This window comes from Vulpes lagopus, chromosome 19 (genome assembly GCF_018345385.1).
Source record: "Vulpes lagopus strain Blue_001 chromosome 19, ASM1834538v1, whole genome shotgun sequence".
In the NCBI taxonomy this organism is placed as follows: domain Eukaryota; kingdom Metazoa; phylum Chordata; class Mammalia; order Carnivora; family Canidae; genus Vulpes; species Vulpes lagopus.
In genome coordinates, this window is record NC_054842.1 from 39,729,546 (window position 1) to 39,756,350 (window position 26,805).

Below are 26,805 nucleotides of genomic sequence, written 5' to 3' on the forward strand. Positions count from 1 at the left end.
AATTAGAAATAATAAAAAGGGTATCAAAAATTGTAATCATTTGGTAAACTAAGAAACTTTTAAAAACTTATCTATCAAAGAGAAACAAAAACTGAATCATCTCAAATGTACTCATGGAATTAGGCCAGGATCATCATCGGATGCTAAAAACGGTAGGTAAAAGATTGTTGGGAACAGGATATTCACACAGTACTCAAGTATTGAGCCATGGTTAAAAACTAATTACAAAGGTAAAACTGTACCTTTACAGTGGAGGTTACTATTGTAACCATATGAACAAACTCGGCCTCACCAAGTGGAACAACCTGACCCAGTTTCCAGTGTATAGGAAGTATAATAGAGAGAAAAATACATTAATTGATGCTATGAGGAAACAAATCTAGAATGTGGAATAGTGTGCAAAACAAATGACCTGGTTCCTTCTAAAAATTGGTGTCATGAAAGAAAAGAAGAAACTGATTTAAAGAGATTTTAAAAAAAGACAAAGAAAAAGGAAAGAAAAATTACCAAATGCAGTGTATAACCTTGATTAGATCCTGAATTTAAAAACGTCTATATAGGGTACCTGGGTGGCTCAATCAGTTGAGTGACTTGATTTTGGCTCAGGTCATCATCTCAGGGTTGTGAGATGGAAAGCCCAGTTGCGTTGGGCTCTATGCTCAGTGAGGAATTAGCTTCTCTCACTTTCTCTTCCACTTCCTCTGCCCCTCCAAACCTTGTGCAGTCTCTCTCTCTCTCAAATAAATAAATTAATCTTAAAAAACCTCTATACAATATATATTTTCTTGCGTTAATTGGGGAAATCTGAACATATACTGATATGATAAAAACTATTCCTTGTTTTTTTAAAAAATATTTTTAGTTTTTTTAAATTTATTTTTTAAAAGTATTTTTAAGTGTAATATTAGTATTTTGGTTATCTAAGAGACTGTCCTTATTTTTCAAAGATGTATGCTTAAGCCTTTAGATCAGAAGCGTATGATGTTTGTCCTTACATTCAAATGATTCAGTAAAAAACAAAAGAATAAATAAAAAGTACTTACATGTTTAATATCTGTGATATACATATATATGCACAAAGGGTGAAAAAGCAAAATGGAAAAAATTATTAACAATAGATAAAGTGAGGTGAGGATATTTATTTATATTTATTTATGGATATTTATTTCAGTAATTGGTTGAACCATATGAAATTGCCAATACATGACCATTTTTGAGCTACAAGATGACAACTTTACATTTGAATATGCCAAATACCATAGAAGACTCTGGAAAGGTGATTAAAGATCTACCATTAAAATGACTTCAGGAACCAAATGGTTTTACAGCTGACTTTTAACTAGTCTTTAAAGACTTGATCAGGGCAGCCCGGGTGGCTCAGTGGTTTAGCACCACCTTCAACCCAGGGTGTGATCCTGGAGACCCAGGATCGAGTCCCAGGTCTGGTTCCCTGCATGGAGCCTGCTTCTCCCTCTGCCTGTGTGTCTCTGTCCCTCCCCCGCTCCCCCCCCCCCCCCCCCGTCCCGTGTCTCTCATGAATAAATAAATAAAATAAAATAAAGTAAAAACTTAAAAAAATAAAAACTTGATCATTTCTATGCTATTTCAGATCATAAAAATATAGAATTGTCTTTACTTCATGTTATGAATATAGCACAACCTTAATATCTTAACCCAATAAAGACAGCTTCCACCCCCCAAAAGAGAAAAATAAAACTGTAGGCTAATTTCAGTAATTATTATAGATATAAAATTATAGGAAAAATAGCTATTCTGAGAATATTGGGATAATTCATATCAAAACATCCACCAATATGTTTCATCACATCAATAAAGTAGAGGAAAAAACTATGTGATTATGCTGAAAATGAATTAAAATTCATCTGACATTTTTAATAAAAGCTCTGAGTAAAGTAGGGTTATTTAATGGGAGCTAGGTACTGCTCAAAGGACTTTAACATATATTTTGTCATTTAAACTTCACATATTTAATCTTCAGAGGTATATGCTATTATCCCTATTTTATTCTCTAAGGGCAAATGGCTAGGAGGGGGATCCTGAGTCATATAGTAATTGTATATTTAACCTTATAAGAATCTGCTAAAGTGATTTACAGATTGGCCATACCATTTTGCATTCCCAACAGCAATGTTCCAAGTAATGTTCCAGCAATGTCCCACTAGCAATTCTTTTCAAGCCTGTAACTTATGTTTTCATTCTCTTAACAGTGTCCTTCCCAATATATATATTTCATTTCAATGAAGTTACAATTTACCTTTTTTTCTTTTAGGGATGATGTTGGTATTACATCTAAGAATCCTTTGTCTAATTCAAGGTCATGAAGATTTTCTATTACACCTTCTTCTAGATGTTTCATATTTAACATTTTGATCTATGGCCCATTTTGAATTAATTTTTGTATAAAGTCTGAGGTTTAAGTGAAGATTCATTTTTTTAAATCTTTGGATATTATATTAAGTTTCTATTTCTGTGTTACAAATTACCACAACCTTAGAGGATTAAAACAACACCCGTTTAATAGTTCACAGTTCTGTAGGTCGGATGTCTGGCACAGTGTGACTGGATCTTTTGCTCAGGGTATATCATAAGGCTAAAGTTAAGGCATGAGCTGGTCTGAATTCTTGTCTGGAGGCTCTAGGGGAAAATCTGCTTCCAAGTTTATTCTCACTGTTGGTGGAATTCAGTTCCTTGTGGTTGTATGCCTGTGACTCCCTTTTTTATGTCAGGGATACTCTTAGGAAGTAGGGGTTGCCCACATTCCTTGTATTCCTTACTTCCATCCTCAAGCAGCAACAGTGCATCAAATCCTTCTTGTGTTCTGAGTTTCTGAATTCCTTTTTTATGACCAGCCAGAGAAAACTCTCTACTTGTAGAAAGTCTCATGTAAACACTTCCCAGATAATCTCCCTAAAGTCAACTGTGCCATATAATAGAATCTACGCCTGGGAGTAAAATCCATCATATTTGCAGGTCCAAGGAGTATGCAAGGCATGTATATCAGAGTGAGAAAGGACAGGAAATGTTGGCAGGCATTTTAGATTTCTACCTATCACAAATACCCAGTTATTCTAATACCATGTGTAGAAAATACTATCCCTATTTCTTTGAATTGCCTTTGTACTTTTGTTAAATCAATGAACCATATTTGTGAGGGTCTATTTTTGTACTCTCTTCTGATTAGTTTATTTGCTTGTCCCGTTCATCAATATCACATTTCTTTGTTAGAGTAGCTTTATGGTAATTCTTAAAATCAAGCAATGGGAATTTACATCTTAATTTTTCTTTTTCAAATTTGGTTTAGTTATTCTAGTCTCTTAAACTCAAAAATTAACTTTCTGTATCTACAAAATATTCAGCTGGAATACTGATTAGATTTGAATTAAATTTATGGACCAATTTATGGAGAATTAATAACTATGTTGAGTCTTTCAATCCATGAACATAGTATAACTCTCCATTTATTTAGGTCTTTCTCGATTTCTTTCACTGGCATTTTGTAGTTTTCAGTATACAGATTCTGAATGTGGCTTGTTAGATTATTTTCCTAAATACTTAAATTTTTTGGAGCTATTGTTAGTATTTTTAAAAATTAATTTCTGTTAAATAGAAGTGTTGAGTGGATATTCTTGACTCATTTCACATATTAGAAAGAAAGTGTTCAGTTTTTCACTATTAAATATGATATTAGCTATGGGTTTTTGTAGATGTCCTTTATAAGTTTAAGGATGTCTCCTTGTATTCCTAGTTTCCTAGTTTTTTTTTTTTTTGAACATAAATGAAAATTGTTTTTTTGCCAAATGCTTTGCCTGCATCAATTGATATGATCATGCTTTTCTTTAATGATTAATATGGTAGATTTCATTGATTGATATTTGAATATTGGACAAATCTTGCATTTCTAGGATCAATCTCATACAGTTGTATTTAGTCTTTTTATGTATTGCTGGATTTTATTTGCTAATATTTTGTTTTGCATCTATGGTCATGAAAGATTTTGGTCTATAATTTTACTTTCTTGTGATATCATTGTCTGGCTTTGATATTTGAGTAATTCTGGCCTCTTATAATAAATTGCAAAAAAAATGTCTTCCTCTTCTGTTTTGGGAGAGGTTATTTAGAATTAGTGTTATATCCTCTTCTAAAGAAGATTTTGCCAGTGAAACCATCTGGGCCTGGAATTTTCTTTTTTGGAAGATGTTAAACTATAAATTCTATTTCTTTAATGGATATAAAATAGTTCAGTTTATTTCTTTCTGAATGGTTTTTGGCAGGTTGTCAAAGATTGTTACATTTCATCCATTTTATTGAATTTATGTGCATAGAGTTGTTCATAGTATTCATGTCTTTAAGGTATATCATGGTATTTCTCTTTCATTTTTGATATTGGTGATTTTCATCTTTTTATTGGTCTGGCTAGAAATTTGTCAGTATTATTTATCTTTCCAAATAACCATATTTGGCTACTGATTTTTTTCTATTGTTCTATTATCAATTTTAAGTTTCTTCACAAACCTTTTATCATCCTTCCTTTTGCTTGCTTTGGGTTTAGTTTGCTCTCTTCATCTTCTAATTCTGAACAATTAGATTGTTGGTTTGAGAATATCCTTGTCTTCTAATATAAGCATCTAGTGCTATACATTTATTTTGGAACAGTGCTTTAGCTGCATCCATGAGTTTTGATATGCTATATTTTCATTTTCCTTTGTTTCAAGATATTTTCTAATTTCTAATACATATTGTTTATTTTGCTGTATCTGCATGCATATGAAAAGAATATGTATTATGCTGCTGTTGGGTTGAATTTTCTATAAATGTCAATTAAAACCAGTGGTTAATGGTATTGCTCAGTTCTTCTATTCTTTTGCTGATTCTCTGCCTACTTGTTATACCAATTACTTAGGAATGACTATTGCAGTTTCCAACCAAGTGTGAATTTGTCTATTTTTCCTTTTGGATGTACCCATTTTTGCTTCATGTATTTTAAGGTTATGTTATTAGGTTTATATACATTTTATATAGTTGTATCTTTCTTGGTAAGTTGACCCTTTTACTATCATTGTGTAATGTCCCCTTTATCCATGAGAATTTTTCTGAAGACCATTTTGTCTGATATTAATATGACCACTCCAGCTTTAGTTTGGTGTTTGCATTGTACATATATTTTACATCTTTTCCATTCTTTATATTTAACCTACTTATATTTTTATACTTAAAATGTATTTCTTATAGACAGCATATCAGCATATAGCTGAGTCTTACTTTAACCACTCTGATGATCTCTTTTTTCAAAGTTATATCTTTATACCACTTAAATTGAATGTAATTATTGACCTGTTAAGATTTAGAATTATCATCTTATTACTTGTTTTCTGTTTGTTGCTATTTTTTCTTCATCTTCTCCTATCTTCTTTGGGGTTATGTGAATTTGCTGTGTACTCCATATCATCCATTGGGTTTTTTACTATATCTCTTTGTTTACACTTTTTAAGTGGATGATCTAAAAATTACAATATAGGGATGCCTGAGTGGCTCAGTGGTTGAGCATCTGCCTTTGGCTCAGGGCATGATCCTGGGGTCTCTGGATTGAGTCCCACATTGGGCTCCCTGCTTGGAGCTTGCTTCTCCCTCTGCCTGTGTTTCTGCCTCTCTCTCTCTCTCTCTCTGTCTCTCAAAAATAAATAAATAAAATATTTTTTTAAAAATAAAAATTACAATACAAATATTCAACTTTCACAGTCTACTAGTTACTTTATTATTTGAGGTAGAAAGTAGAAAACTTACCACCTTACAGGTCTCTTTACCCATTCCCCTTTTAGAAAACTCCATAAGACAATGTTCAATTTTTTCTTACAACAATCATATATGTTTGAAAGATATTACAACGGAAAATATAGCCTATTATATTAAACAGATATTTACCATTTTTGTTGCTCTTCCTTCACTTCTGTTGTTCAAAGTTTCCTTCTAATATCATTTTCCTTCTACTTGAAGAAGTTTCTTTGGCTTTTTTATTTTTAAGAGCAAGTCTGCTAGTGAAAAATTTTATGCTTACTTTTGTACAAATTGGATAATTTCTAATAATCTACCTTTAAGTTCACCGACACAGCTGTCATCATTTATTTTGCTGTTAATCCAATCCAGTGAATGTTTCATTTTGTTATTGAATTTTCAGTTCTAAAATTTCCATTTCTTTCTTTCTTGTAGCTTCTGTTTCTCTGCTTCTTCCCATTTTCCATTTGTTTTCATTGTGATTGCTCTTTCTGGAACATGGTTATAATAGCTGTTTTAAAGTCTTGATCCTCTCATTCCAAAATCTGTGTCATCTTGGGGTTAGTATCTGTTGATTGTGTTTTCCCTTGTGAAATATTGAGATTTTTCTGTTTTCCACATGCTGACTAATTTTGGATTTATTCTGATAATTTTAAGCAATATGTTAAGTGTCTCTGGATCTAGATATGTTAAGTGGCAAAGGATTCTCCTATGCAAAATGTTGATACTGTCTTTTCCCAGGCAATCAACTACATTAGGTCCAAGACACAAGTCTTACTAATCTTCTGTTGCCTATGTTTTCAATGTCAGTTGTTTCAAAGTCTTTACAGTGTATTCAGATCTGTCTTGAATGTGTGCCATCCAGTGTTTTGTCTGGAATTTGAATGATTCTCTACCTTGTAGCTTATTTCTCAAAGCCTTTGGTGTGCTGTTTAAGGTCAGATACATGTATACACAACTTGAAGGTGAGCTCCAAAATTTATACACAACTTTATTGGATCACTTTCAAGCCCTCGCAGGGCTTTCATTTCCCTACACTGTTAGGTGTTTTCCATAATTTTTCCATAATATTATGTCTGCATCAGGGCTCAAGCAGTGAGAAGATTAAGAGAAAAAAAAATCAATGGAAATTCTTCCCAAGGTCTTAGGACCTGAGCTCCTCTGATTGGAATTTAAAGGTCTGCCCAACTGTTGCTGCCATCACCACTGCTGCTGCCTCAGGATTGCCTGGCATTGGGATGAGACAGAATGAAATAAACAACAAAAATGTAACCAAGGGATTTCCCCCTATCTTCTGACCCACAGGGGCTCCTTTCCTGTTCCTGTGCCCCAAACAGAGAATTTCTCTTGCAGTTCTATCTTCCTTGTTGCATAATTCTGGTCTTTGAACTCCTTTTGAGTCAGGTCAAGAGATTCCAGAGAGGAAAAAAAAAGGGAAATTCACTGCTGGTTTGATAGTACATACTCTGAATGCTGGTTTCCTTTCCAAATCTCTCTGCTACTATTTACTTTTAAGAGACTTTAGATAATTGCTACAGGTATTCTGTTCAGGGCTTCTAGTTATATTTAGTGAAAGAGGCATGGGGGAGTATATATTACTGAGTCTTGACCAGAACCGGAACCCTCTCCACAGACTTTTGAATAATAAGTTTTATCTATTAAACTTAAAATTACTTTTTTCTCAGACTTCATCTATTACCTAAAGTAAAGATACATCTATTACTTAAAGTAAGGTAACTATATTGGATCATACTTTATGATAATAGGCTAATAAATTCTCTTTGATACAGCAGAAGTTTCATTGTTTGGTAAACTTAATAAATGGGTAAAGCTTATTGATATCGATGTTCTCTAGAGTATGTTGGAGAAGATAAATAAGAACATGCCTAGTGGAAGGTAGCTGGTAGTGTGAAGATAAAGGCTGTTATCTCTGGAACTAGGACAATTCTGTACACAGAAAGAAAGCATATTAAAGAACTCAGATGACATTGGAAGCAAATTTAGGAGCTTCTAGTTCATATACTTGGAACAAATCTGGGATACTTTGAGATCAACAATAAGTTATGACTGTTATCCAATATCTTTAATAGAATGTGTCAAACTAGATTGCTTTGAGCAATAAATATCCGGAGTTGTGAAACATTTTTTGGAAGAATTTACAGAAAATAGAACATAATTGTACATGGGGGTTAAGGTTAAGGAATATAAAGTATAAGTCTACATTTAAATGAGTAAATTGGTTTCCCATGTTTCATGACAGAAGTTATTTCTGAGGTGTGTATATTGATACAAATTAATACAAAATATTCAAATTGGTATAAAATCAACGTAAAATAATAAAATTTAAACAAATTGATGAAACAGCACAAATTAAGTATCAAATAAGATTCTAAGCAAAGCTTATATTAAGAAGAAAATAGAAGCATGCTCTAGAATTTTTCTGAGCTGTTAGATAATGGTAATGCTTTTTGTGAACATTTTTCTTTAAGAAGTTTATCATTTGAATGCAGAAATAGGAGCTGCCTGTAAAATTGATGAATCTAGTTACTAAAAATACACTAAGGTCTCCAGAGGCTATTTTTTTCGTTTCCCTTGTAAACCGTGTTTTCACAAACACAACTAGTAATATTTATATGTATGTATGTGTATATATACATATGCCATAAGCAGTAAGAGTGGATAAGAAAAGGTTTATAGTTGGTCATTTGGATATTGTTCTAGAAACATTTGTTGAGCACTTACCGTGTGTCCTAAATTCTTCATACATGCAACATTTAACCCTTATAACAATACAAAGAGGTAGGTATTATTATTATTCCAACTTTATAAATAAGAAAATTGAGGATTAGAAAGGCTGAATTTATTGCTTAAGATACAACAGCTCATAAGAAAAGGAGGCAAGGTTAGTACCCACACTGTCCAGCTTCAGATTATGTGTGCTGATTTACTATATTAATATACCAATGAAGCAAATTGTGAAACATGCATGAGATTTTGGATAGTAGAGAGAAAACCCAATGGAACACAACTAGATATTGAGGGAACTTAATTATTTGAATTCCTCCATTATATTAAATTGACATTTCCTTGCCTCAGTAATAAATGTGAAGTCTGTAAGCAGGTATACTTAACTTTGCTATTGTTTAAAATTACAAACACTACAAAGGATAGTTTTTCCACTACATCTGTGTGTATTCCTATGGTGGCTATTATTAGAAACTTTGTAGTCAGCGGGTATAAATGATAAAGAAAGCATTTTAGCATGGCATTACATTTTTAACTAAATTAATGATAGCAATGGAGCCATTGGACTAAATTATTTACTCTACAAAGGACATAGGTCAGTCTGTTAATTTTTTGTGTGATATGTGGAAGAGGCCAACAAAAGGCTGACATGGAATCCTGAATGGGGTTGGGAGACAGGTGTGCAGGTGACCAATTCCTACAATTCCAAATTCCTCTAAGTGAAGAAGACAAACTTCCTTACTTGGCAACATTGGACCAGGGTTAGCCTCATTTACCTTTAACTGTTCTAGGTCAGAGAAAATCTGCACCAAAACATTTCTGTGCTGCATAGCCAGTCAACCCAATCATTCATGATGGATGAAGATTTCCTGTGTTTGTTTTTAACAGGCCTGTCTTAGTTATAAAAGCACATCTCTTCCCCTGCCCCCACCCCTGAGAATTTGTTAATCAAGGTAGATTGCAGGCATCAGCAATAAACTCATTTATTTAGGACCACAGAAGAATATGCTAGTTGGGCATTCAGGCCTGGACTCAGGCTGCCTGGGCTGGAGTCTGGCTCTGCAGCCCAGCAGCCCAAACCTGGAGCAGTTTGCCGGTCCTTTCACACCCTAGGAGTTACCTATTATTATCCTATATTATAGATTAGAGGCTAAGTCACGGGGAGGTTATGTGCCTTGTACTTTCTTATCTAGTATCTGGCACAGATTAAGTGCCTAATATAAGCTATTACTAATTGAGATGTTAGAAGCCAAAATTCTGGAAGCTCTAGAAATCATCTTGCTGAGGACACTTTCTAATGCTGTCTGGAATATAAGTTCTGTATTGCTCTGGTCTATAAGGCTTTTTATACTGTGACCAAGATATTTTGAAGAGATGGGTCCAGCATTCCTATGTGGGGGAGCCCAGGAAAGGTTTGCACTGTCTGTATGCTCCGTTCTCATGTGCTTGGTTAGCTCCATGCGGTGCCCTGTCCTAAACCAAGGATGGGGCTACCAACCAAATTGGTTACTGCTACTAGAGAGTTCTCTGCCTTGTTGGTCTTTGAGGTTTATTTGTAAGCATGTGTGATCATTTGGTGGATAATCCTGTTTACTGGCTTCTGTAGGGAGAAGACATACCCTTGATCTTTTGTTTCCTGGCTAACAGCAAAGCTAATCCTTGGAGACTGAAGGTTGGCTTTTCCTACCCCCAGTATTAATGTATTCCACAGAAGGGAGGAGATCCGGATTCTAATCAGGAAACCATTCTTCTTTCCTTTACCTAAAAACCTCCAAAATAATACTGCAGGAGTCTTTCTTTTTTTTCTAGAATTTTAAGAAACAAAGTTCTGTGATTCTTTTGAAATGCTGCATTAAGAATATTTTATTATTTTTAAAAACAAAATAAAATAGCTTGAGGACAAGAAATTTGAATGTGCTTAAGACAAGGCTTAACAGAATTTGTTTTATTTGTTTATTTTTGTTTCAGGTTTATTTATTTATTTATTTATTTATTTATTTATTTATTTATTTATTGTAAGAGCAGGAGGAGTGGCAGAGGGATAGAGAGGGAATCCTAAGCAGGCTCCACGCCTGGTGCAGAGCCCAGTGTGGGGCTCAGTCCCCCAACCATGAGATCATGGCTAAGCCAAAATCAAGAATCATACGTTTCACCAACTGAGCCACCCAGGTGCCCCTTATTTAAATTCTGATTAGTTAACATATAGTGTAATATTGATTTCAATGGTAGAATTCAGTCATTCTTCACTTATATATAACACCCAATGCTCATTACAAGTGCTCTCCTTAATGCATATCATCCATTTAGCCCATCCCCTGCCTACTTCTCTTCCATCAACCCTCAGTTTGTTCTCTATAGTTAAGAGTCTCTTACGGTTTGCCTCCCTCTCTCTTTTCCCCCCCTTCCCCTGTGTTCATCTGTTTTGTTTCTTAAATTTCACATGTGAGTGAAATCATACGGTATTTGTCTTTCTCTCACTTGTTTTGCTTGGCATAATATACTTGAGCTCATCCACATGGTGGCAAATGGCAAGATTTCATTCTTTGTGATGGCTGAGTAATATTCCAGTATGTATACATATATACATATATATACACCTCTTCTTCATCCATTTATCAGTAGACAGACATTTGGGATCTTTCCATAATTTGGCTATTTTTGATAGTGTTGCTATAAACATGAGGATGCATGTGTCTCTTCAAATCACTACTTTTGTATCTTTTGGGTAAATACCTAGCGGTACAATTGCTAGGTCATAGGGTAGTTCTATTTTTAACTTTTTTTTTGAGGAACCTCCATACTGTTTTCCAGAGTGGCTTCACCAGCCTCCATTCCCACCAAGAGTGTAAGAGGATTCTTCTTTCTCTGTATCTTTGCCAGTACTTGTTGTTCCTTGTGTTTTTGATTTTATCCATTCTGGTTTTGATTTGTATTTTCCTGATGGTGAGAGATGTTGAGCATCTTTTCATGTGCCTGTTAAACATCTGGATGTCTTTTTGGAAAAATGTCTATTCGTGTCTTCTACCCATTTCATGTCCAGATTATTTGTATTTTTGGTGTTGAGTTTGGGTACTTTATATATTTTGGATACTAACCCTTTATCAGATATGCCATTTGCCAATATCTTCCCTCATTTCACAGGTTGCCTTTTAGTTTTGTTGATTGTCTCTTTTGCTGTGCAGAAGGTTTTCATCTTGATAAAGTCCTAATAGTTCATTTTTGCTTTTGTTTCCTTTGCTTCCAGAGACATGCCTAGTAAGAAGTTGTTACAGCTGATGTCAAAGAGGTTGCTGCCTGTGTTCTCCTCTAGGATTTTGATAGATTCCTGTATTTCATTTCCGTCTTTCATCCATTTTGAATTTATTTTTGTGTATGGTGTAAGAAAGTGGTCCAGTTTCAGTCCTTTGCATATTGTACAATTTTCCCTCAAACAGACTTTATTTCCATTTATTGAACAGACTTTTTTTCCATTAGATATTTTTTCCTGCTTTGTCAAAGCTCAGTTGACCATACAGTTGTGGGTCCTTTGCTGGGTTTTCCATTCTGTTCTATTGATCAGTGTGTCTGTTTTTGTGCCACTACCATGCTGTCTTGATGATTACAGCTTTGTAATACAGCTTCAAATCCAGAACTGTGATGCCTCCACCTTTGGTTTTCTTTATCAACATTGTCTTTTGTGGTTCCATACAAATTTTATTTTTTTTTTTTTTTTATTTTTTATTTTATTTTTTTTTTTTTTTCCATACAAATTTTAGAATTGTTTGTTTTAGCTCTGTGAAAAATGTTGGTGGTATTTTGGTTGGGATTGCATTAAATGTGTAGATTACTTGAATTGTGTAAAGATCATCCTGAATTTCTCTAAGCACAAGATCATTGCTGTTTTAAAGTCATTTCCATTGAAGTACAGTTCATCTTACTACTATCGGTTGTTATCTTACATAAAACATTTCTTCTGCATCCTACTATGCTAGTTTGAGGCTAAGTGGCAAGTTTTATTGGGGTAAAAACTAACTCAAATAAACACTAATAATTTAAAAGAGAAGTAAAATTAAATCAAGAAAGGAAGGGAATGTACAGTGTACAAATAAATTATATATCAAGTGAGAATGTTTGAGTTTATTCAATATCACATTTGCATTCTGGCTTCTTGGGCTTCTCCATTTGTGTCATTTTATTAAAGCTCCAGTTTACTTACATTCTAGTATTTTACAGAAGGAGTCTGACATGAAAGTTGGTAAATGAGGCATTGCTCTATAAACAAGCAAAGCCTTGATAAATACAGTCTAAAATAATGGACAATTATCATTTAGAAGCTATGATTGAATTGAAGATTTTTTTTGATAACACTCTAAAACATGACAGGGAAGTAGAGCATAGGATGATGGTATTGCTCATACATGGTTGAATCAAATTTATGTCATGTTTGTGTGTACATTTGTATACATATTAACTTACATCTCTATTCTTTTTTTAAAATTTATTTTTCTTTTTTTAGGGGGGGAGGGGAAGAGGGAGAAGGAGAGAGAGAATCCCAAGCAGGCTCCCAAATTGGAGCCTGATGTGAGGCTCAAACTCGAAACCCTGAGATCATAACCTGAGCCAAAATCAAGAGTTAGATGCCCAACCAACTGAGCCACCCAGGAACTCCTATTCCTATTCTTTATGCTTATTCTATTATGTTCTATTTCTCTCCCATTAATCAATGCATTGTGGCTCTTCCTTCTCGAGTTAGCCCCTGCCTTCATCCAGCAGAGGTGTAAGAAGTTTAAACTGAGGGCTTAGATGTGCCTGGCCCTGGGGCAACTCCAGAAAAATCTGGTAATATTTATTATTAGCCTTATCTTCATTTGGGGTTAGGAAGTCTCAACTGGTGGTTATCAAGATGTGGCCTTGGAACCAGAAGCATTAGTATTGCCTAGAATGTGGTAGAAATGCAAATTCTTAGGCCCTGGGTATTCACATATCTATGAATTTCAGTTTTCCTTCTCTGATTTTTTTCATGACTGGGTGTCTGATCTCTCTGGATTTCTGTCAATTCCAGATTTTACACACTAGTTCCCAGCTGAGATTTCCACCTTGTCTATTATAATGGAGCCCTGTCAGCCCCTTTCTTTAAATACATCATGGTCCTGTCTTTAATGCTCTCCCCTCCTGGCTGGTGGCCAAGTCTGGCCTTGAGTCAGTTGGGCCATTTGCAGCTAATTCTCATTGGGGCATCTCCATGACCTGACAACCCCCATGCCTTGCCCCTCAGCAGGCCATAATAATGCTGGTCGAGGCTGACCTCCAGACTGGTTGCCTCTGGATGCCATTGTTGACACTATCCTTCCTTATTAGGCCCTGTCATATAACCTAGATAGTCATTCTAACCTGCCAAAAGCCCCATTGTTATACTCCCCTCTCCTTGTTGTTTTGGATATCAAGAGACTGCATAAGCTATGACATCTATTTGAAAACAATAGTACCGTTAGAAAACACTAGAGGGGAGTTAGGTAAACACTTTAGGGGTAAAACATATTATTGATTTGGGGGTGACCGCTTCAGGATGAAGAAAAACAACAGTAGAAAATAAATTACATTTGAATTTACTTCAGAAAATGTTGATGTCACTACTTCATGTTCTGAATACTCTAATTTACCTGATGGGGTACTTAATACTTTTATTTTGTAGAGATTAGGATCCTATAACTTTTGTTTTCCAAGCCCTAATATTTCCATGCATGGATACCCCTACTGAAATTTATTTTCCAGAAACTTGAACACACCACTATCTTGCTAACACTTCACAGGGGACCTGGTGTTGTAGAGTTTAATGCAATATGTGTGCTCATCCATTGGAACTTACAAGTAGCTACTACTGTGAAGGAAATTACAGGTCACATTTATATGCCTAGAAAACAATTCAACAAGCATTTCAAAAACACTCTCCATTCACCTTTGGTCAAAGTCTTTTAATGTGGTTAGCGATATTCACAGTACTTCAAGAAGTTCTTTATTTCCTTGAATTTGGTTAAATGTATGCATGGCCACTTGGCCCAGTTTAAGCATAAGCTCTCTTGTACTAAAGCTTTGAGTCTTGTTTCTGCTTCTTCTTTGTCAGATGGATAGAAAATGATCAGTAAGTGCTTAACAAAAAGCAATTTACTTTGTGGTTTGTTCATTTAATGTTTCATATAGCAATTATTTATTTAATCCTACTATGTCCTAGGCACTGTTTTGGTACTGGAATAAGAATCCTTGTCTGAATCTTTCTGGAAGTCATTTTCCAGTCAGATGGATCTTTTCCTGTTAGATATGATGGGTATGGACTTGTCTTACAGATTGGGTGGAGACCAGGGAGGAGCTAGCTGCATGATCATCAAGATGTATGGCATTGAGAGATAAAATGTGATTTACCTGAAGCACTGTTACATTTAGGGATATGAAAATGAGAACCCAGGTAAAAAATATACTTAAATAAAGGCAAGAACATTTTAAAATAGATTTACTGATTTTTACAATTGGCATAAGCTATTCATTTTTGTCAAATATCCACCTTGCCTATTATACTGGAACCTTGTCAGGCCCTTTCCCTAAACACAACACATATTTAAATATATAATTACATAAACAAATACATACATACATACATACATATTTAAAATCAATGGATACCACTATCCACTATCTATATACTTTAGATTTATGACAACCATCTTCCAGGCATTTCTTGGAGGGCCCCTGACTGAAGCTTTATTGCCTTTTCCCTTGAGAAACTGTTTAACCTATGTCTATAGGATCCTTCTGGCTAAACATATGGTTCACTAATCAAATATATTTAAGGATCTCATTTGTCCCTAATTCTATCCCAGATGCTATAAGGAATTAAAAACAAAACAAATTTACTTTCTCCATGATATTACAGCTTTTTTTTTTTATAAATCCTGTTGAATTGTATCTTGAGGACAAGACCTGTGTGTTTCTCATTTTTGCAAACTCCAGGACATACTACTTGTATTCCATAAGTATTGTTGGATGGGGAAATTCATAGATACATAAATTTATTTCTAGAGACAGACCGTAAACAGACAGCACTCTGAGATTTCTAGGACTCTTGGAAAAGTCAGTTCATTTGGTGATAGGTCTAGGAGAGGACAGACTGTTTCACCATGTGAATGAAAGTCAACTTCACCCCAGGGAAAGTTAATGCATAGACCAGTCATTGTACCCTTGACCAAATCAGCAACACCAGAAATAAAACAATGATATCCTTTGTTAAACAGTGCCGCTCACCTGATCTGAAGCCAAGTCAGCATGGGGGTCGTTCCTCCTCCAAACACCCAGACTGTGAAGAACACGAGGAGCAGTGTGGTGGTAAACATCATTTGTTTGGGCTGAGATTCTGTGTCCCGAATAGCTAGGGCAAATGCTATTGCTCCTCGCAAACCTTACAGGAAAAATCAAGAGGGAATAAGAGAAAGTGAATATCTGCACGAATCTCATTCTCATTTTCCTGTATTCATCTTTATAATTTTCTAACAAACACAATTACTTTTTTTAAAAAAATATTTTATTTATTTATTCATTCATGAGAGACACACAGAGAGAGAGACAGAGGCAGAGGGAGAAGCAGGCTCCATGCAAGGAGCCTGATGTGGGACTCGATCCCAGAACCCCAGGATCATGCCCTGAGCCAAAGGCAGATGCTCAACCACTGAACCACCCAGGTGCCCCCACATTACTTTTTTAAATTAACCTTTTGAGATAATTATAGACTCACATGCTATTGTGAGAAATAATATACTTATTGCATGCCCTTCCCCACTTCCCCCCAGTAATAGCATCTTTCAAAATTAGTATTAGCCAGAATTCTGATATTGATACAGTCAGGATCCAATACATTCCCATCATCACCAAAGTCCCTCATGTTGCCCTTTTATGACCATATCTACTTCCTTCTCACATACCCCTTCCTTAATTTCTGGCAACCAGTAATCAATTCACCATTTCTATAACTTTGCCAGTTCAAGAATCAAATGGAATCATGCAGCATGTAATTTTTTGGAATTGGCCTTTTTCACTCAGAATAATTCCCTGGCTATTCATCCAGGTTGCTGAATGTATCAGTAGTTTATCTTTTTTTTATTGTTGAGTAGTATTCCATTGTATGGATGCTCCACAGTTTGTTTAACTATCTATCTGTTGAAGGATATCTGGGCAGTTTTATGGCTATTAAAAAAAAGCCTGCTGTGTTTATAAGTATACGTTTTCACTTCTCTGTGGTAAATGCCCAGGAGTATAATCATTGATTGCATATATATATATATATATATTTTTTTTATTTATGATAGTCACAGAGAGAGAGAGAGAGGCAGAGACACAGGTGGAGGAAGAAGCAGGCTCCATGCACTGGGAGCCCGATGTGGGATTCGATCCCGGGTCTCCAGGATCGCGCCCTGGGCCAAAGGCAGGCGCCAAACCGCTACGCCACCCAGGGATCCCTGATTGCATATTTTTAAAAGAAATTACCAAACTGTTTGCAGGAGTGGCTAGATGCCATTTATATTCTTACCAGGAATATAGAAGTCATTTAATTTCTCTGCATCCTTACCTGCATTTAATGTTGTCACTATTTTTATTTTAGACATTCTGGTAGGTGTCATTGTGGTTTTAATTTGCATGTTTCTTTCTTTTCTTTTCTTTTCTTTCTTTATTTTTTTTAATTTTTATTTATTTATGATAGTCACAGAGAGAGAGAGAGGCAGAGACACAGGCAGAGGGAGAAGCAGGCTCCATGCACCGGGAGCCCGACGTAGGATTTGATCCCGGGTCTCCAGGATCACACCCTGGGCCAAAGGCAGGCGCCAAACCGCTGCGCCACCCAGGGGTCCCTTATTTACTTTATAAAGTAGGCTCCACACCCAGTGTGGAGGCCTTAATCTGCATTTTTCTAATAACTGATGGTGTTGAACATTCTTTAATGGGCTTATTTATTTTCTTTATACCTTCTTGGTTGAAATGGCTCCTCATGTCTTTATCTCATTTTCTTTTTTTTCTTTACCTTCTTTTAAAAAAAAAATCTCATGTTCTAATTGAATTACTGGATTTTTGGTTATTGAGTTTTGAGAGTTCTTTATATATTCTAGATAATATCCTTTGTTGGATATATAGTTTGCAAATATGTCCTCCCATTTTGTAGCTTTTTATTGATGAAGTCTAATCTTTTGATTTTTCCTTTTATGAATCATGTGTTTGAAGTCAAGTCCAAGAATACTTCACTTGGCTCTAAGTGCCAAAGATTTTCCCCTATGTTTTTAAATTTTATTTCTAAAAGTTGTATAGCTTTACATTTTACATTTTAGCCCCTGATCATTTGAATTAAGTTTTGTATAAAGTGTGAATTTTAGGTTGAGATTCCTTTTTTTTTTTTTTTTTTTTGCCGATGGATATTTAATTTTTTAAGTGAATTGATTTTGCAACTTTGTCAGAAATCAGTTGGGTATATTTGTATGGATCTATTCCTGGGTTCTCTATTCTATTCCATTTATCTATGTGTCTGTCCCTCAACTAATAGTACTCTGTCTTGATTACTGTAGATATATAGTAGCCCTTAACATTGGATAGAATGATTCTTATATTTTGTTTTCAGAATTATTTTAACTATTCTAGGTCTTTTGACCTTCCACAAAATTTTAGAATAATACTGTGTATAGCTACAAAAAATCTTTCTGGGCAAATTACTTTTAAAAAATCAAATGTGGGGATCCCTGGGTGGCGTAGCGGTTTAGCATCTGCCTTTGGCCCAGGGCACGATCCTGGAGACCTGGGATCGAATCCCAAGATGAACTCCCTGCATGGAGCCTGCTTCTCCCTCTGCCTATGTCTCTGCCCCCCCCCCCCCCCCGTGACTATCATGAATAAATAAATAAAATCTTTAAAAAAAGAAAATAAAAAAATAAAAAATCATATGTGTCAGACAATAAGGAAAACCAAGCTTATGGGCCATTGAAATTAATAAATAATTAAATAACATTTAAGAACTATTCTAGTCTGAGTACATACTATTATAAAGTCTATAACCTAAACTACCTATTAAACCTGCTTTTTTTCTTGTTTTTTCTCCTTTAACAACAATATGCTAAGTGAATTTTTATGAATCCACATTAAATGTATTTGCAAGAGGAGGTACATTAAAACTTCAAATCAAAGTGTGATGACATGAATAGAACAGAGTTGAAGACTTTGAAGAACAATAAATAAAAGCACAAATAGTAAAGTAAAAAAGTTAAAATGGAAGATCTCTTTTGGGTAACACAAGACTTACAAGACATTTACGGGCCCTGTTATATCAGATAACAGGGCAAATAACCATTTTTTTTTTAATTTTATTTATTTATGATAGGCACACAGTGAGAGAGAGAGAGAGAGAGGCAGAGACACAGGCAGAGGGAGAAGCAGGCTCCATGCACCCGGAGCCTGACGTGGGATTCGATCCTGAGTCTCCAGGATCACGCCCTGGGCCAAAGGCAGGCGCCAAACCGCTGCGCCACCCAGGGATCCCGCAAATAACCATTTTTAATGACAGTAAGAAAAAGTCAAAGAAGTAGGGATTTGGTTATTTTTATAAGAAGGTTTGAATCATGTACATAAGATTTCAGTGTTCCACGTTTTATAATATTTACTATATCTAAATTTCTAAATCTTTATTCATACATTAAAAGAATTCTAGAAATCGGACACAGGTAGGATGAAAACTATAACCTGGGTTCTTGACTTAGATATAATGTTCTTTCTCATCTCCATGCCACCAATATACAAGAGAAAAATGGCATAACACAAGATCGAAAGGATTAGGCTAGGGAGACTTAATATATTTTGCACGAAACAAGGAAGCTTCAGAAAGAGGAACATGCACTCTGATTATAAAATACCTTGAAGGAACAAAATGTAATGGAGGAAGGAAATTATTCTAAATTTCCATGTAGACAAGGAAATGGCCTTAAGATAAGGAAGGTAACATTTGAAGTAGATACTAATATAAAAAAATTCTTATACATCAGAAATTCTGAACACTAGAGATGACTGTACTCAAGAAAAGTCCCCCATCAGAGATTTTCATACATTCCGGCCCAGCTAGGAACAAAAGAGTGGGGATATTAATAACTCTTAATACTGGGAAACATTTTAATAATGTTCTCTCCTGGAAGTACAAATGGTGTCATTAGGGAACAGAAACTAAAAGAAACAATCTTGCAACAGACTTTGGGTAGCAGAGGATAGAATTTATAGGTCAAGGTAAAGCTCCGAGCAGTATCACAGTACAAGATTGGAGATAGAAGGTGATCTTTTCATTTTCTCTTTTCCTCAAGCTTGCATTGCTAGAAATGTTCATAAAGCAGCATCACGCCAAATTAGGTGGTGAGTATTAGAAGTATTAAGAGATGAGACTGTGTATTTCTTATTTTATTGAATATGTGTGTTTCTACTCTGAGTTTTTCTGAGAAAGAAGAGACTAGACTAGAATAAAAGAAAAAGTAGTTCTATCATGCTTATTGTAAACTCTTTCACATTAGATATCAAGGGCAAGAAAGTATACAGTCATTTTTTTTCTAAATATGTTTGATGATGTGTTGTTATTACATTAAATTAGCATAACTAGGTTCTTAAACCTCAATTATCTATACAAGAACAATTCTTGGTTTAAAACTATACTCAAAAGATAGCTGTTATTTTGACTTTTATGAAATACATATTTCATATATAAAACTTGATTTTCTACAGGAGATTCAATGTAAAGATCTTTGAAGATGAAAAAAAAAAAAAAAGGAAAAGTTCAGCCACCACCTTTTAATTGTAGCAGGTTGGGAAGTCTGCTAAAAGGGCCAAACTCCAAAATGTTGACAAGAGGATACATTCTCCATATAACAATCATCTGAAAAACCACAGAAACAGGATGCTTTTAGAGAAGGGATCATTTGTCTGTAGCCCTGGTCACATGTGGCACATATGGCATATGCCACTTGTGAGATAGTTTGGCACCATGGGAAACATGGAACTGAGACAGTTGAGGTTGCTAAATGGACAAAGTGAAGCTATTTTAGAACCCCAGATAAGAACTAATGCCTATATTCCATCCTTTATGATTTCAAAGTTATTTATTACACATTTGGAGCCTAGATAATTGTCAATCAGTGGTCCTTCATTGCTTCATTCAATACACATACGTGTCTTAGTCTACCATAACAAAATACCATATGGGCTGCCATAGTGAAATACCATAGACTGGGTAGTTACAACAATAAAAATATATTTCTCACAGTTCTGGAGGCTGGCATATCCATGATCAGAGTGTCAGTGTGGTTGGGTTCTGATGAGAGCACTTTTCCTGGCTTTCAGAAGCCCACCTTTTGAAAGCAAGCTCCATATGGTGTTTCTTCTTACCAGGGCAGCAATGCCATCATAGGGGTCCCACCCTCATAACGGTGTGGGAAACAAAGGCAAAAGAAAAATTAAATTTCCTTACTACTTATAGCCCACTGACAGACAAGTCTTTGAAACAGGCAGAGTGACATTCCTCTAGGAACTCAGCTGCCTCGATGTTAATGCTTTGCTAGGTGCAAAAGGCAATCTTAGCCTGACCCCCAGGATCCTACTTTAACTTATAAAAATTCCTTTGGAAACATCCTTTATCTTTACTCCCCAATGTATATGTTGGCAGTCATCCTCCAAGCACATGACCCAGGGATACACATCTAAAGATTCTCATGACTCAGATTTTATTGGACAGGAATAAACAACAACCTTTTCCCAACCATAGCTAGCCCCTTCAAGGTTCTGGAAACTTTGCTTCCAAAATTCCTTAGAGGCTATCCCTAACCCCCTCCCAACTTCAAAGTATATAATTGCTACTCCTCATGACTCCAGTGCAGCTCTTTCTGCCCACAGGTCCTGTCTCCGTGTTTTAATAAAACCACCTTTTTCCACCAAAGATGTCTCAAGAATTTTTTCTTGGCCATTGGCCCCAAACTCCAACATCTTTCCCACATCAATAACATCATCAAAACTTAATTATCTCCCCCAAAACCCCACCTCCAAATACCATCATATTGGGGTTAGGACTTCAACATATAAATGTGAAGAGACACAATTCAGTTCATGTGCTTTGTGGAGATTCTGTGCTCACCTATCCTATCTATTTAACATGCATTTGGAAAACAGAGGGGTTTAGGATTGAAATAAGTTACTTCAGCTACCAGCAAAATACTAGATATGAAAAATTAATATTGACTCAGAAGTTTCTTTCAGCAAACACTATTTCCAAAAACACATCCATTTTGCTTGGAAACTCAAGAAATCCAGAACTCATTGTCAAAGCTTGTGTTTTGTTTTGTTTTATGGGTATGTTGAGCCTTCGGATTTACCTTTTTTTTTTTTCTCCTTATTTTAGTCAACTAATGGAAATGATTTTATGCTTTTGGGGGTTGATAAGACTATACCATTTCTTTTGAGATGGGTTTACTTTGCAGAGATATGACATATTTTCCATACTCAGTTGGAGAGTTAGCATCATCTTGGGGAATAAAAGAATTACCTGCAATTAAATGTGGTTTCTTTTAAAATTGGCCTCTAAGGGATTCTTATGTTAATTATGTTGATGTTCTATTCATAACAATAGAAGACTATCAACCAAAGAAAGCTTTCTAGCAAGGACCCCTGCTGCAGAAACTGTGCAGCTTCCTGTTTATCTTTAAAGAGCAAAAGTGAAACTTAATCTGCTATAAATTTGCAAATGTATTCTGAATGGTTGAAGGTCAAATACAGCTACACTTAAATCACAGGAATATAAGTACTCCTTAGGGCAATTTTACTGAAGGTGCAAAGCAACAGTTGAAAACTAAACATTTATTGAGCACTCACTGTGGGCTACACATTACCCAAGACACAGTAGGTAAGTGCAGTAATGAGGAAGTTTGGGCTTCTTTATTCCAGGGCTTCATGGTCCTACAAAAACGACTTTCTTAACAGGTAAGTGGGGATAAGGTATATTAGAGGTATGAAGTGTATACTTTGCATGTATAGTCTGATGGAAAAGAAAAGATGGCTAACCTTTACGAGGTTCCAAATTATGACGACTGTCAACAGATATGCAATGTTTAAGGAGCTGAAATCAGTGGTGAGGTAAAAGAAGTCTTTGCTTACATGGTTTCCTAGGCTTGAGTCATCTTCTCCCATCCTGTCTCCAGTTCTTTCTTTTTATAACTCTCCTCCAAACTTCATCTAATTCCAACCGATCTTCAGAGCTCAACTGAACCATCGATTTCTCCATGAAGTCCCCTTTGAAGTCTGGGCCTGGGTTGGGCTAATTTATATGCCTAGTACAACCTGTGCTTGCCTTATCAGGGGACTTAGGACATTACACTGCAATTACGTTGCTAGTTGTTGTTTATCCACAATGCCTACAGCAATGCCAAGCACATAATAGGTGCTCAATAAATATTTGTTGATCAGTGAATGCATAAATGTTCTGATTCTTCCATTCCTGATTACATATAGTTAATCCTTAATACCATCTAGTTCAATGACATGATTGAGTAATTGTTTCTTCAAGTTCAGCTTCTGCTTTTTTATTATTTATTGAAACTCTTAAAGCCTTATATTGAGAGTCAAAGGACCCAGGATCTGTTCTCAGGCCTGTTCCTAATAGGTTGCATGATCATAAGCAGGTTGACTCATCTGGATCTATGTTGTTTCATATCTGGATGGAGATTTTAAGATTAGACTTATGGTCTTTAACTGGAAGTACACATCAGAATCAGTTTGGAACTTTAAAATATATGTAGCTATTGATGCTAGTGTCCTGACTCTAGATATTTAGATTTAGCAGAGAATGGGTTATATGATGGCTCAGGCTCCTCTCATTTCCCACTATACTGCCTTGGTCCAAGGCCCATTACCTTACACCCTGATATGCTGCTGGCCAACACTCTGGTATGTTGGCCTCACAGCCTTCATCCTCTCCTCTTTCCAGACTATCCATATTCCTCTGAACAGTTTCCTTGCAACCTAGCTTTATCAGGTTCTGATCTGACCTAGCAACCATAAGTGGTTTCCTACAGCCCATAGAAACCTTTCAATCAGAACCTTACCCCATTTTTCCCATTTACCTCCTCTTCTCCACTGAGCACTTTTCATACCAACAAGATGGTCTTCCCTCTTCCATAAACAATTGCTGTCCTTAGCTCTGTGCTATGACGCCACTGTTAACCCCTTTCACTCCTTTCTGCCTATGTTCTACCCCCATGAAGTTTTCCTAGAATACTCCAGTCCACATTGTTCTCTCATTCTTAGAAATCCCATAAAACATATTGTCATGCTGCTTTCATCAGTAAATGATATTCTGAAATGAATCAGTAGTTTAATTTAATCTGCTATTTACCCTCAATTCTTAATCTTTTAAAGGTTGGAATTACATCTTCCTTACACTTGTAGTACCTGAAACATAAAACTTAGTAAATGTTTTTAAATTGAACAACTGCAGAGGTTTCTGATTCTCTAGATATGAGGTGGTGTTATTCATGTATTCATGTATTCATTCATTCATTCATTCATTTATTCATCCATTCATTCATTCAGGCTCCAGGGGGTAGTAGTAAATAAGAGATAGTCTCTGTCTTAAAAGAACTTCCACATTATTTGGAAACTATATATTGGAGGTGTTTAGGGTGGTTAGGAAAACCACTCTGGCCAGGTGGCATTTGAGCAGAGACTCTAATAGAATGAGGAGAGACCATGTAGATATCTGGAAGAAAAGCATTCCAGCCTTCTGGAACAGTAGATGCAAAGTCCCTGAGGTAAGGATATGTCTGGTATGTTCAAATAGCTGCAAAGAGGCTGGCATGGCTGGAATGGAATGAATGTGGCAGGGGGCAGGGAGTGGAAAGAGATAATGCCAAAGACGTAGCAGAGCCAGATTACATTGGGCTCTTGAACAGCAAGGCTTTTGAATTTTATTTTGAGATGGAAAACTTAAGGAAGGTTTTTGGCAGGGTAGTGATATGAACTACTCTATGCTTAAAAGCATCACACTGGCTCTGCTATAAAAAAACTGATTCCCAGGCTGGAGGTAGGAGGTCAGTGAGGAGGCTGCTGCATTAGTCTGGATAAGAAGTAAAAGAGAATCAGACTAGAGTGGTAGCATGATAGATACTGGAATAATCTCAAAGGTTGACAGTATTTGCTGATGGGTTGGATAAAGGGTGTGAGAAGAGAGAACTCTAAAAGCTTAAGGCCAAGCCATTGGAAGAACTGGGGAAAACTGGGGAAAGAGCATGTTTGGTGTACATGTGAAATCCAAGATGCCTATTGGTTTTCCAAATGAAAAGATTGAGTGGGTAGTTATATCTAAGAGTCTGGAGTTCAGTGAAGAGGTTAGAGTCTTTTTACTGGAGAGAGTGGGAAGACGGGAAGGGAATTTGGAGCTTGAGAGTGTAGGAAGATAAAGTTTATTTTAAACCAAGTCTGTTCTTGCCTCAAGGCCTTTGTATTTGCTGCTTCTCCCACCTCCAATCTCCTCCTAGACTGCCCCTTGGCTGTTCCTCCTTATTTCAGTCCTAAGAAAGACTGGTCTGACCATGCTACCTAAATGCCCTCCACTTTCAGCCAGGTGTTTTTTGTATGTCTTTTATGCACTTACCAACATCAGAAATTATCACTTTTTTTAATCTTTAAGATTTGTGTCCCCTCACAAGAAAGCAAGGTCAGTGAGAGCATATCCAGTGCTACTCCTGGAGAGTAGGCACTCCAGTATTCGATGAATACATGAACGAAAAGATGACGGAAAGGTCATATTTTGCATATGAAACACAACTGGAATCCAAAAGAAAATGACAGTAGATGGACAGGGATGCTGAAATGTCCCTGAGAAACTGACCCATTCCTTAAAAGAAATGTCTCTTAAGTTATTTTGCTGACTCTCTTTCCATTTGGGATATAATCAATTGCAATCCTTTCTTTCTTTTCAAGTACTGTGAGGGAGTTGACTTCAAAGATTTAACACACTCTCATCAATAATCTGATAAATCAAAACCTAGTTTGGATCTACAATTGAATTATGTATTGCTTTTAACCTTGCTGAAGTTCCATGACCTTGCAAAGGGTAACTACTTTCAGCAAAAATGTCAGTCTGGTTTCAAACTACATTTTCCAGGATAGTACAACCTTGCTACATGGTTCCATTTTCAGTTCAACATGATTTTATCACATGGAAGTGATGCCAACAGATTGTTTTAGTGGAAATGTCTTCTGTATTCAAAAATAAATTTAGTTTTTTTTTTTCTTTTGAAACTGTCTGTATTAGACAAGCAGAACTTTCTTTCCTTCATCTCTCTTCCTGAACTTGAATCATTTAAACTTAAGGCCACTGAGAAAGAAAGCAACATGACTTTGGTATATTTTTGCATAAAATGAAGTTTGTTTTTTGGATGCCTTGGGCAGCCAGGAAGGGTACTGTAAATAGGATTAGCTCTGTCACAGCTCTGAGTCAACATGCATAGATGCCTCTGGCTTTGGAAGTTTATTTTTATGTAGGTAAATTGGATGTGGTAGTAAACTGCGGAATAATCCTTGCCACTAGCTGAAATCTTCAACAGAGAGTTTCAAAAGAAAGGCTAACAGAGATCAGAAGAAAGTCAATATTCGATGAATAGTATCCAACTTATGGCCAGGTTGCATTCCAAAAGCCAACTCATGGGTTTTCTGTATAAACCAGTGGTTTTCAAATTGGGTGATTTTATCTCCTCAGGGAATATTTGGCAATGTCTGGAGACATTTGTGTTTGTCTACAACTAGGGGACAGGAGACACTACTCTTAATTTCGTGGGTAGAGATCAGGGGTACTGCTAAACATTCTGCAATGTACAAGACAGCCCCTCCAAAAAAGAATGAACTTGCCCCAAATGTCAATAGTTTCTGGGGTTGAGAAACCCTAGTGTCGATGCTGGATTGCTTTTTCCCATAGAAGCGATATTATAAATGGTGATAATGTTCCTCTTATGGAGGGCTATGTTGGCAAAGATGGCTATCTGTCATCTATTCTTATCATCCATGGAATGCTCCTGTAACTGCATAGACTACATTTCTTAGCATCTCTTGCAGCTAAGTATAGCCTGATGGCTACTTCTTACTAGTGAAATGAAAGCAGAAGTGATAGATGCCATTCCTGGGCCAAGGCTTTTAAGAAGCAGCTGTTCCTATCCCAGGCTCTCCTTCCCCTTACGCTGGCTGGTTATAAAT

General features: G+C 35.9%; 1 protein-coding gene across 1 annotated transcript in view; it reads right to left on the reverse strand.

Moving 5' to 3' along the window:
* The window catches only part of SLC9A9 (solute carrier family 9 member A9), a 494,822-nt gene that overhangs the window by 185,242 nt on the left and 282,775 nt on the right, over positions 1-26,805 (reverse strand). Inside the window, exon 10 of the mRNA XM_041734563.1 lies at positions 15,808-15,961. Within this exon, the coding sequence (XP_041590497.1) occupies positions 15,808-15,961 (154 nt within the window). The remainder of the gene's footprint in view (positions 1-15,807; positions 15,962-26,805) is intronic.